Source organism: Capra hircus, chromosome 26 (genome assembly GCF_001704415.2).
Source record: "Capra hircus breed San Clemente chromosome 26, ASM170441v1, whole genome shotgun sequence".
Classification (NCBI taxonomy): Eukaryota; Metazoa; Chordata; class Mammalia; order Artiodactyla; family Bovidae; genus Capra; species Capra hircus.
The window spans coordinates 27,403,719-27,416,855 of NC_030833.1; the positions used below are offsets into that span (position 1 = coordinate 27,403,719).

The 13,137-nt window shown below is 48.8% G+C and overlaps 1 protein-coding gene across 3 annotated transcripts in view; it reads left to right on the plus strand.

Annotated features, from left to right (window-relative positions):
• SH3PXD2A (SH3 and PX domains 2A) overlaps positions 1–13,137 on the plus strand; it is a 255,942-nt gene that overhangs the window by 58,398 nt on the left and 184,407 nt on the right. For all 3 annotated transcript variants that reach the window (XM_018041254.1, XM_018041252.1, XM_018041253.1), the window contains exon 2: positions 4,866–4,946. In XM_018041254.1, coding sequence (XP_017896743.1) covers positions 4,866–4,946 — 81 coding nt within the window. The remainder of the gene's footprint in view (positions 1–4,865; positions 4,947–13,137) is intronic.

Here is a 13,137-nt window from a genome sequence, read left to right on the forward strand (position 1 = left end):
CTTCTAGGAATGATTAGGCCATAGCTTTGGGTCATTAATTGGTCGCAGTCCAGGTCTGAGCGTGGCCCTCCCTCCACAGGAACTGGGCTGGGCTTCAGTCTCAGTTCTTTGGAGCTGAGCTGCTGGTCTGATTTGCATCAAGGCTGTTTCCTTGTTGAAAGGAGCAGGACTTGGAAGTCTTGGAAGCCACAGACATTTCTGGGCCTAATGAGCTGAGCAGATGGAAAGCGACCCAAAATGGCCCCAGAGTGGGTGGGCTGGTGGAACGGAGGCATCGCGGAGTTTCTGTAGTTGAGTCTGTGGAGGAGGGTGAGCGTGGCAGGTGGACTTGAGACTCTAGGGCTTCCTCTCTAGGGGAGGCTGGACACAATCCCTAGATGCTTGCCATCTGCCTGAAGCGACCAGAGATGGGGAAATAGAATCCATGCTTTTTTTAATCCAGAAGGAAGGGAAACTCCACCCGGGGAAACATGACTCCAAGTAAAGTACGTGCAGGCAGAATGTTTCATTGAAAACCTTTCTTGAGACCCAGCTGCTGGGTAACCTTATCCTGGTCCCTCCTGCAGCCAGAGGAGGGTTTACCTGGGCCCCTGACGCAGACCCAGTGAACAGAGCTGGCTTTCTCCAGTGACCTCTGCCCTGTCCCCTTCCCCTCCACCTGCTCCTTCTCTGCGGTTCATCCCTAAGGTTACCCACACAGCCAGCTCAGGCGGGCTTGAGGAACTCTGCTGTGGGGTGGGGCAGTGGGGACAGGGCTGGGATTGTGATGACCTGGGTGCCCATCTGGGCTGATCTAGGATGATCGAGCTTTGGAAGCAAGCAGACCAGCAAACAACGAGGGAAAGGGGCCTGGAGGTATCCGTGGATCCTCCCTGGCCTCCAGGGAGGCCTCTGACCCTTTCTTTAGCTCAGGGTTTACACTGTTTATCCAGGAGGGTGGGCTGGGCATGGGGGTGGGAGGCTCTGGCAAGTCCCAGAGGTCTGGGAGAACCTGGAATGGGGGCTCCTTTCCCCACTCCCACATCTAGTCACCAGTTGTTCAGTCACTCAATCACTCAGTGTCCGACTCTGTGACCTCCTAAACTGCAGCACACCAGGCTTCCCTGTCCTTCACTATCTCCCAGAGTTTGCTCAAACTCATGTCTATTGAGTCAGTGATGCCATCCAACCATTTCATCCTCTGTCACCCCCTTCTCCTCCTGCCCTCAATCTTTCCCAGAGTCAGGGTCTTTTCCAGTGAGCCGGCTTTTCGCATCAGGTGGCTGAAATATTGGAGCTTCAGCTTTAGCATCAGCCCTTCCAATGAATATATAGGGTTGATTTCCTTTAGGATCGACTGGTTTGATCGCCTTGCTGTCCAAGGGACAGTCACCAGAGAGCCAGTTTTTCTTGTGGGTTCAGGTCAAGTCTTAGATAGCGACAATGCCCTATGGCTCTTCGACTGTTTTGAATAGTAAAGGAGGAAGGGCAGGTATTCCTGGTCCTGTGCTGATCAGTCCTAGACTGGGAATTAGGAAGCCCGGTCTCCTGTCCCAGCTCTGCCACTTACAGGGGGAGCACACCTGCGATGAAACCAACGTAGTGGGTCAGGCCGGTAGCTTTGCAGGCTGTGTGCACAGAGTAGAGGAAGAGCCTGAGGGTCTGAGAGGCTGGGCTGAGGTCTCACAGCCATGACAAGAAAGGTCCTAAGAGTGGCTGACTCCAGAGTCTGTGCCTCTTCCCTGGCGAATCGCCATCCTAGGTTCTAGGTTCCTCCTTTGCAAAAGGAGGGGCCTCCCAGCTGCCAGAGCCAGCGAGCCTGTGATTAATTCTCCCTGGGAGGTGACGGGAAGCCCCTAATTACTAGAGAGGATGGAGCAGGGGTCATGCTAAGCCCAGTTAAGCCCTTCCTCTGGGTCCCGCTTGGCTGGCCAGGGAGAAAGACTGCTGTCTAATGGCCTGCGAGTGAGGGCAGGCTCTTTCCAAGAGGGCCCACTCACTTCGGGCCTCCTGCTGGCGTGCTGTGCATAACGTCTCTAGGAAGGGGAGAAGTGGGTGGAAGGGAGTTGTAGCCAGCAGGATTTGGGATTAAAGGAGCTAGACGTCAACAGGGGGGATGGGGTGAGCTATAACCCCCCAGAAAAACCCCAGAGCATCTTGCCACAGTTGGTGGAGCCGGTTGGGTATGAGAGTTTCCTCCATGTCCGTCTGGCTTTGTAGCATTCTTCACTGTTGACTTCTGTCTGGGCCAAGTTCTGTCTCTTCTTGGTCTCAGGCTCTCAGTTAGTCTGCCTCCCCCATGTTCCTCAAGGGTTGTACAGACTCCTCAGATCACCCAAAACTGTATTGAAAGAGATGCCATTCAGTCCTGATTACGAAGTTTGATTAAATATCCCCGCTCCTGAATTTACATATAGGTAGACAGTCCAGTATAGTTAAGAGCATAGGGATTAAACTCAGCTGGACTTGGGTTCAATCCTTTGCTCGGTATTTTCCTAGCTGTGTGACCTTGGGCAAATTATTTGGCTTCTCTGAACCTCAACTTCCTCTTGTGCAAAATGGGGATGGCAGTGGTAGCTACCTCACTGAGCTGAAGATTAAATGAGCTAGTGCATATGAGTGCTTTACACTGTGCTGGCACATAGTAACCATTACCTAAATGGTTTCTACAGTTTATTGTATGAGATATATGTTTACATATGATATAAAGCAAAGCATATCCCTGGGTGTTTATTTATGTCAGTAGTTTATTTTGGGCTTGTGAGGACAGGGACAGCCTTTTCACTTAATGTTCTTTCTTGTTGGGATCACATAAAACATGTCCTAAATACCCCATTTCAGGGTGGCAACACTCAGCTGTATTTGCTTTGCTTTATAGCTGTCTCCTTGGGTGCGTTTCAGAACAAACACTCCGCACTGCACGAGGCTAACTCTGTGACTTAGAGATTGGAGTGGAGAAGGGGCTAGACTCAGGGCTTGCTTCCTTGGCTGTTAACTGAGCAGCCAAACAACAGCCTCACACTCCCGTGTGCCAAACCCTTGTGGACTCAGTGTTCGTGCCTCCCCCAGTCCCTCCTGCTAAGTCCCCATGTTAAAGTCCAGATCCCCGGTATGATGGTATCCTAGGTGGAGCCTTTGAGAATTAATTAGGTCCAGACGTGGTCGTGAAGGTAGAGCCGCAATGATGAGTTTAGTGTCCTTATAAGAAGAGAAGGAAACTAGAGCTCTTGTCTCCACCATGTGAAGGTATGACAAGGTGACCGGAAAGCAGGTTCCACCTGGAACCTTGATCTGGGGTTTCCAGCTTCCATGACTGTAACAAATAAACATTGTTGTCTAAGCCACCCAGTCTGTGGAGTTTTGTTACAGCGGCCCAGGCAGATCAGACCGCCCTGCTCCAGGCAGTGAAGCCCACCACTCTGATGCCAAGGTGTCCGCACGCACCTCCTCTTTGCTCCCGTTCCTCCCTTTTCATGCCCCTGGCTTCTCCGGCCACTTTGCTCCCCTCTCTGGTGGATTTCCCCTCACACCTCCTGAATCAGAATCACCAGGCAGAGGCCTGGGAATAGGGGTTTTTACTGAGCTCCCCAGGTGATTCCGATGAACAGGGCATCCTGGCGAGGGGACTGGTACAGGGACCTAGAGCTGCCCTGTCTGCTCTGAAGGCGGAAGGAGCAAATGTCTTAACCCTGGGTCGGAGGCCTCACAGCAGGCACTGGGGGACGTTCAGCAGAGTAGCTCTGAGGTTGTGTGGGGGACCCTCCCTCTAACCGAGGCCTCGCCCAGGGAGGCATGTCTTTGGTGTGGGTTCAGGTGAGAGGAACAGAAATGGGGCGAACAATAGGCCAGATTGTGTGGGTCTTCTCCAGTCAGCAGTCCTGCCCACCTCCCAGGCCGGGCAGCCTTCCGCGGTGGCCTGAGTAGCAGTGGTCCAGAGCCTGACTGAGCACTGGGAACTGGGGTGACACGGGGGATGGGGTCCTGAAATGCCTTCATTTCAGAAAAGTCTACTGATCTTCCACACGCTAACTTCCCTCCCACGCATCTATGTCTCAGCCAGAAGGCGAGGGTGGTCATTCACTGGGGCAGAGTGTTTGCTAGGCACCGACTCTGTGCCGGGCGCAGAGCTAAGACTCAGGGACACCGGGATGAATCACACATCTCTGAAATGCTCACAGCCTCCTGAAGCAGGTTTAGAGTGGATTCCGAGGATCAACTGAGGCAGAATCAGCTGGAGTGGTTTGTTTAAAACATAGACACCCAGTTTCAACAAACATACCACTCTGGTGAGGGGTGTTGATACTGGGAGAGGTTGTACAAGTGTGGAGGCAGGGATAGAAGGGAACCCTCTGTACCTTCTGCTCAGTTTTCCTGTGAACCTAAAACCGCTCTATAAAAAATTGTTTAACAAAAGAAAATGTGGATGCCTGAGCCTCCAAAACCCAGGTCTACTTATGCAGAATTGCAGAGGGTGGGGTTCTGACATCTGTGATTTTGGAAGACCCTTTGCAGAATCTCATTCACCATAAGGTTTGAGAATCAGTGGAAATTAGCTACTTAGATTTTTTTTAAACAAGCCCAAATTTATGTTCATTGTATAAAGTACATATAAACAAGAAGATGGAAATTAAAACCACTTGTAACCCTACCCACCTAATATAATCATCCTTAGCATTTTATTGAATACCCTTCTAGGTGTGTGTGTGTATGTTTAGACTTATGTGTAGCATCCATGTATACCTGACACTATGCTAAAGCCCTGGGGACAAAGATGAGAGAAAGAATGGTCTTGCATGGAATACCCACAGTCATGGGAAATGATGATTGGTGCAGCTTGAGGCCCTGCCTTAGATACCCACTCACCTTCTCTTACCTGTCCCCCACAGGTATACATCATCAACGTGACCTGGTCCGACTCCACATCCCAGACCATCTACCGGAGGTACAGCAAGTTCTTTGACCTGCAGGTGAGTGAGTCTGAGCTCAGATGGGGCCTGGTTCCATATGAAGTGGCCTGAGCCTCTGGTGGGCTAGCCTGTCTCATTCCTCACTCATCCAGAGACCCCCTTCCAGCAATCTCAAGGTCAGAGTTTAGGCAGAACAGAGGGATGGAGGAGAGAAGCTTGGCAGTCAATCTGGGCTGAGCCTAGTCTTGGATGTTGTAGACAGACACTTGGGGCTATGTTGACTTCTTAACATGACTGTTAACAGTCATGCTTTGTCACCCTCCTGCATTTGGAGGCTGGGAAGATGGCCGTGGGTGCTTTGTGCCTGAGCAGACATGTGTCTGTAAACATACAGAGTGAGACACAAGTCACCACATCATTGTAGGCAAAGAAAAGCAAACACACAGGAAAGAATGAAGCAGAAAATAAGCAATGTCTTGAACTACAGACCACTGTTTCTGTCTAACGGGATAAGGCTGTCCTGTTTGTATGCATATATAATATGTGTGTCTCTTTCCCATACCCAGGCATGTCACATGGGGGACGGTAACATGGATCTCACAGCTCCACTGTAGACACCTCCCTTGATGTCAATTAATTTGGCTAGGCTTCTTTAGATCACAAGCAACAGTTTCGTGCTCATACTGGCTTAGGTGAAAAGGAGACTTGGTTGGAATGATAGACCAGGGAAACTTATGCAGTCAACCAGATGGTGGAAGGGAGAGTGAGACAGTGGCTCCAAGAATGCCTGAAACAAGGCTGCGCTCCTTCTGTCTTGTCTCGGCTTCTCTTTGGGCACTGTCCTCAGCAGTTTGGCAGTCAGTGGCTCCCAAATTTCCTACCTTGTGGTTTCCAGCAGCAGCAGAGACTGCCTCTCTCCCAGTTCTAAATTGAAAAACCCCAAGCAAGATTCTGATTGGCTTGACTTAGATCAGGTGCCCCCTCTGCACCAATCATTACAGCTGAGGCTGGAAGGGCATGAACACCAACATGGCCACTAGGGGGCCCACCCCTGTTTATCAGAAGCTGAGAGCTTCCAGGCTCTTCCTTAGAGCCATGAGCCTGATTTAGGCCTATTAAAAACACAAAGAAGGGACATCCACCGCCCGCCCTCACAACCGAGGTCCACTTCTTCCTCTGCTGGTGAGTCATCTTGGAGATGCCAGGCTTGCGTGTTTACCTCCAAGTACTTGATTTTATCCCATTGTCCTTATGGCTCTGCCTATGAGATGAGCCAGAGGTGAGCCAGCTTCCTGCATTACAAATCCTCTCTTAATCTAACAATATGGGTTTGCGAGCCACTCCTTACCCTCCTCACTTCCTCCTCTTCCCTCGTCAATTCCTGTCCAGTCTCTTGTGTCCTTCTGGTGTAAACTGTTGGAATTTGCTGATACCCCCTCAATGGGTATAGTGTGCTGGACAGGAAATGATCACTTAGTTGGGGAGAGGGAACCCTGAAAGAATTCATTGATGAGCCAGAAGGCGTCTGAGAGCCAGCGGAAACTCTCAAATCAGAACTTTTCTTCCCCCCTTTTCTGTTCTATTCCCCCCCACCCCTCCCTGGTTACAGAATCTCACAAGAAAGGAATGTGCTCCCCCAACTTCTCCCTTGCCTGGAGGGCTCATTTCCTGTGTGTCGAGAGGGGACACGTGGATGAAGCCGCTTGTGCGATGCGCTGGCCCTAGTCATGAGCATGGCCAGGCCTGTCCACATGGGTCATCGCCACCCTGTAGATGCAGTTTGGAAAGGGTGGTTCTTCGGAATTTAACCTTTCAACCAAGTATCTTTGGAAACCTGTTTTCTTCAGAACTTGACATAAGGACATATAGTGGATTCATTTTAGAAAGCCTTTCTCATCTATCAAGATCTCTGATTTTAATATGGCGGCTCCTATAAGAGGAAGAATAAACAGCATTGCTAATTCCATCTCTGGTCACTGGTGGCTCTCAGATCTCAGTTCTGAGCTGAGACACTGGGGACGCATTTCCTGGGGCCGGTTGCTAGCTCTGTCACTCTGTAACTCCGGACAAGTTCCTTAACTTCTCCACTTTCTCATCCGTAGAATGAAGATTCGAATGGTACCCACCCAGTAGGGTTGTTGTGAGGGTTGAATGAGTGAATCCATGTTTTCCCCAACACGTGGTTGTCTAGTACGTTACTCGGTGTTAATGGTGACGAGAATGCCGGGATGCCTGGTTGAAGGGTGTGGGGGCTTAGTACCTCCTGTCACGGTATTGCTCTCTTGTTTCCCTCCCTTGGCGTCACGCTGCTGAGGACCTGTGCAGTGCCCAGTCCTCTGTCAGAGTGTTCAGAGCCCCCAGGCTCTCTCTGGAGCTTGCCACTCAGGCAGGATGGAGTGAGCTGGGAGTGGGGGTGTGGCCCACAGGGGCCTGCTCTCAGAATCCTTCTGCTCCTCCCCTTTTAGGCTGAGCTCCACATTGGAACCCTGGAAGTCCTGGGCTGACTAAGCCAGCCTGGGGAAAGCTGCTTAACTGGCTTTACTACCTCATGGTTCTGAGTTTTCTGGGGATCATATACTTTATATCCCAAATACTGCAGGAGGTATACTAAAAAGTTATTCATTGTTTACCTGAGATTCATATTTTATCCTTTGTCCTGTATTTTCACCTGCTACATCCGGCAGCCTTAGGCTGACTGTGCGTGGTGAGGGTGGAAGTATAAAGGTGAGGAAGCCACGGCTGGAGTGAATGGGCCTTTGATAAGGCCTCCACCACATGTGCACTTTTGCAGAGCAGAAGTGGCCCAGGCTGAGGGACACTCAGTTGAGAACAAGGTCCTGTCTTTCTAGAGGTCTGTATCTGATGGGGGAAATAGGCTTTTAAGCAATTAAGTCCACTATAGATGAAATGAATACTAGATTGAAGTACAAGTAACATGCTGAGGGATGGAGAGGAAGGAAAGAACATTCTTCTTGGGAGGGGGCAGCTAAGAAGATGCACATATGGTTTTGATTGGTGACAGAAGCCAAGAGTGATAGAGCCACCCACCCCCACTCCAGTTTGAGGGGATTTGGTTACTTTTTGAGATTTATAGTTTTGGGGGTAAAATGTGTCCCTAACTTATGTCGTAGTTTGTTCGTTTATCTCTGCTTGTCTGCCTCCTCTTCATATGTCCATCTGTCCATCCATCCATCTATCCATCCATCCATCCATCCATCCATCTATCCTCAATCCATCCAGTCTTAAGTGCCTACCTTCTGTGTCCAGGCAGGATGCCAGGCTCTGGGTGGGGATTTATTGGTGAGCAAAAGCAGATCTGGTTACTGCTTTTATGGGACTTACAGCTTAGTGAGGGAAGACAGGTTTTAGTTTAAAATATACATACATATTATTTTATACTATTCTGAATGCTGCAAAGAAAACCACTATAGTCATGTTATAGGGAAACATTATACTCTGTTATAAGAGCAGGCTTCCCTGGAGAAGTGAGTTTATCTGACAAGTCAGTGAGTTCTTATACTTTATTTGGGAGATCAGAGTTTCTTTTGTATGGATATCGCTTCAGTCATGCATGAATGTACATATACAGTTCTGATCACCTTCTTGGTCATTTACACCCACCTCAAACCCTTCCAAGGGCACTAGAGGAGGACCCCCTACTCTGCCCCACAGCTTCTTCTCTCCGTGTCTTCTGCCTTGAGCCTTCAGACTCAGTGGTTCTCCCTCCTTCTCACCCAGGAGGCTGCACCCTGAACCCAGCTCCTCCTCCTGCCCGCTGGGAAGCACCAGATATGGAGCCTTTAGACCTATGCTATCCAGTGCAGTGGCCACAAGCCACATGTGGCTAATTATATTTAAGTTAATTTAAAAACTTAAATTTTAAAAATTAAGTTTAATTTTTAAAATAATTTTTTATTTACTTGTTTATCCGGCTGTTCTGGGTCTTCACTGCTGTGCAGGCTTTCTCTAGTTGCGGCAAGCGGGGGCTGTTCTCCGTTGCAGTGCCCAGGCTTCTCATCGCTATTACTTCTCCTATTGCACAGCATGGGCTTTAGGTGTGCAGGCTTCAGGAGTCGCAGACCAGTGCTCTACAGCAGATACAGAACTTTTCTATCATCTCAGGAAGTTCTGTTTGTCTGGGCTGCCTCTGACCGTCTTGGACGCACAACAGGCTCCATCTGGCTTTATGCCCACCCAGGCATGCTCTGCCACTTCCCAAGGCCTCCCCAGTTGTCCTCTAACATCTTCCAGGGTTTCTGCAGCAGGAGGGAGGCTGCATTCCACCATGACTTGCCCCATCCATAGAGCAGTTCAAATTCAGCAACTCTTCCAAACACCTCTTCTGGAAACCAGGTCAGTTACTAGAGAGGGCTTCTAAGGGCATTTCAGATGTCATGCTGGGAACAGAGAGAGGAGAGGCTCTTGGTCTCCAAGTGGAAATTGGTTTCTTCTAAAAATAACTCACCACTCAGCCCTATCTGAGGAAAGGGACCTGTCCCAGAGGGAGCTGGTGGGGACAGTGTCTGATGTGGAGGCCTGTTTGGTTATAGGAGGTGGACATGGAGGTGGAGTTAAGGGGAGAAGGAGGAGGGAGAAGGCCTGCAGATGCTCTTAAGTTGCCTTCTTTTTGGCACTGGACTGTATTTCCAGCCTCTGTAAATTTCCTCACACAACTCCTTCACTGTTAAGTGTCTCCTCCAAGGCCTGGCCCCACCGAGGAAGGACCGGAAGGCTCTCTGAAGCTCCGGCTCCATCGAAGGTTGTTTCACAATCTGATTACAAGACGCAGGGATGTAGTAATTGCTCTGCAAACATTGACTCCATAGTGCTGCTGGCCCTTTAGTCTGAACTCCGGCCAGTGAGTACATAGGGTCAATATTTGATCAGACCAGGGAGAGGCCCTTTAGCCTCCCCCACGCTGTTTGGAAGATAGAGTTAAGAAAGCTGTTAAGCTTTGCTCATTTGCTCTAAAGGACTTAACCTATTTTGAAGATCTTTTTAATCTCTCTTCCTTATTCATCTCTCCAGCCTGTCCACCCACTTACCCACCCAGGGTCACACAGCCCTCCAATAGCCAGGTTAATGATGGGTGAAGAAAACCAACCTTAGGAGGGATGTGTATGTGTGGGGGGACATGTTCTGATGTAATGTATGGAGAGTCATAGGATCACGGCATTTTTATAATTAGAATTCTACTTCCAGTCCATCATTTTGCTGGTAAACATCTATGTTCATTTTTCTATTCGTTAGATTTATATGAACTTTAGTTTAGTTTGGTGTCCAGAGCGGGCCTCTGCTCAGGTCAAACTGGGGTGATCCTGGTGTGTGCAGGGGTCAACTTGAGCGTAGAAGAGGTGTCTGGGGGAGGTGTCTTTCTTGCCAGCTCTTTTAATCATCAAAGCAAGCCCTGTGTTGTTTGAGATCATTGACCCTAGACTAAAGCCTGGAGGAGGTAACTTGCCAAGTTCTAAGAACAGTTTTATATCCAGGATTCTAGAGAGTTCCGGCACCTGGTGTGGCAGTTCTAGAACCAGTGGCGCGATGAACTGAGACTCATTGTGATTGCTCACAGGCCCCAGACAGACAAGGACATTGACCTTAACTGAGATCAGTCCCCGATCCCAGAAAGCCTCCTACTGTTGGCCACGGCAAAAATGGGAACATAGAGGGTGCCTAAGTAAACTGTCATCTCATACCACTTCATATAGCAGTCAAAAAAAATGAGATTGTCCTGTGGATGGAGCGCTAAGAAATGTTAATGAGTGACCGATGCAAGTTTCAAAAAACTGTATGACAGTAGTCATGCAAAAACAAGATATATCTTTTACAAATACATACATAGAATAAATACATAATTATTCTTAAAAGGTCTGGAAGGATGCGTTCCCAATTGGTAATGGAGTTATCTCTGAAAGAGGTCTGGGGACATGGGTAGGAGGAAGGGCTTGGTTAAAAGGGAATCTTAGCTTTATTTGTAATGTTTTACTTTTTTAAAAAAGGAGAATGGGTTCATATATTATTTACAACATTTATATATAATAATTGAAAGGATACCTGTGGGAGGAGGTGGGAAAAGTGGGAGGTCTAAAATAAACTATGTCTCTCCTGGTCATTACAGTGTTTGTGGTGGTTGTTGCTCAGCCCCTCAGTTGTGTCTGACTCTCTGGCCACATGGACGGCAGCACACCAGGACTCCCTGTCCTTCATCAGCTCCCGGAGCTTGCTCAAACTCACGTCCATTGAGTCAGTGATGCCATCCAACCATCTTGTTCTCTGTTGTCCCCTTCTCCTCCCACCTTCAATCTTTCCCAGCATCAGAGTTTTTTGTAAAGAGTCAGCTCTTCGCATCAGGTGGCCAAAGTATTGGAGCTTCAGCATCAGTCCTTCCAATGAATATTCAGGGTTAATTCCTTTAGGACTGACTGGTTTGATCTCCTTTCAGTCCAAGGGACTCTCAAGAGTCTTCTCCAGCAGCACAGCTCAAAAGCATCAATTCTTCAGCGTTCAGCCTTCTTTATGGTCCAACTCTCACATCCGTACATGACTACTAGAAAAACCATAGCATACATTATAGTATACTGGGACAGAAAACACACAGGTAAAAAAAATAGACATGAAGAACATATCTAACAAGATAAAGAAAGTGAAAATGATTATTAAAATCATATTACCTCATATTTCCTGAACCAGCATTCTAGATCATTCCTGTGGAATGAAACTGATTAGACTGCATTACAGCAAACCCCAGGGACGTGTCCAAATTATCTTGTCAAACTGGAATCCTGTGTTCAGATATTGCATACAGTACATGAACATGTGGGTATTGGGCCAAGAGACGCTTGGGTGATGGCTCTTGTGTCATGATGAACCACACTGAGAGCTTCGTGGCTTTGGAGTGTGGTGGTTAAGGATAGGTAATCCAGGGCTAGGGAGGTTAGATTCCAAGACCAGCTCTATCACTTACTAGCTGTATATAACCCTCAGTGAGTTATTTAACCTCTCTGTACCTCGGTTTTCTCATCTGTGTAATGGGGATAATAAAAACACCTGCCTTGTGGGTAGGATAGAAGGAATGAAATGAGACGATCCATGTAAAGAAAGCCCTGAGAATAGTGACTGGTGTGAAACCCCTGGACAGAGAAGCTGAGCCTTCATCAGTTAGGTCCTCAGAAACTTAACTCCAAGAGAAAAATAGCTGCACATCCCCACTCTAGCTGGAGGCCAAGGTTTCTTCCTGTGCCCCATTTATACTTCACTTTCACCAAATGAAGTTTATACTTCACTTTCATGAAGTCATTGTGTCTGCCGCCTCTGTCTGTGAGAGAGGCAGGTGGTGGTGGTAAGGGTTTCACAGATAACTCTTTCACATCCAAAGTGTAACTAATTACCAACCCACCTTCCTCTGTTAGGAAAACACTGCTGTTTAGAAAGTAATTATTGATCAATAGTTTCTCCTTACCCTTGGAAAGAGGCATCTTTCAGATTCCTGAATGGCACAGGGGGATTCAGGGGAGCCCTGTGGGGATTCCAATAGCTCCTGAGAATTCTGTGGCTGGCCTCCCCTCCCCCAGGAGCTGGCTCTGCCTCAGCAGCTCCCTTTCATCTGGCCCTGTGGCCTGAGGGTGAACTCCAGCTTCCTCTCTGTCTCTACTGATTTCCACTTTGGCAGTTCTGCCTAGCCTAGGGGTGAGGATGGGGGAGGGCCGTGGGGTGTCTGTTCTCCAGGGAGTGTTAGGCGGGAAGGCCTGGGGAAGTGGCATCTCCAGGCCAACTCAGGATGGAAAGCCGTTGACCACTGAGTAGGACTCCTGGGTTGCTTGGCGGATCTATTTATTTATCTATAAACTTGAAGGCGGGCTTATTTTTTTCTCCTCTAAGCGGATGGAATTTGCGTAGTTTGTACAATGATGCCTTCTGGTGCAGTTTCCCCAACTCCATGGGTTTAGGAATGACCTTGTACACGAGGGTTCTCGCAGGTCCAGGATAGATGGGGAGAGGTGGACGCAGGCAGGGTATGTAGGAGAGGGTCTCTGCACGTCTGTGCCAGGTGCATGCTGTCAGCCACCCCCACCGCCTGCCCTTGGCAGAGCCTAAGGATGCAAAGAGAAGAGAGGGGCTTGTCCGAAGGCCTGAAGCAGCCCAGAGCTGTGGAGTCCTTGCCATGCTGCAGCTGCCTTGGGGAAATTAATCTTTTCCTATACAGACGAGTACTTGGTCTGGGAGTGCCTGTTTTGGTACCTGCATGTGTTTG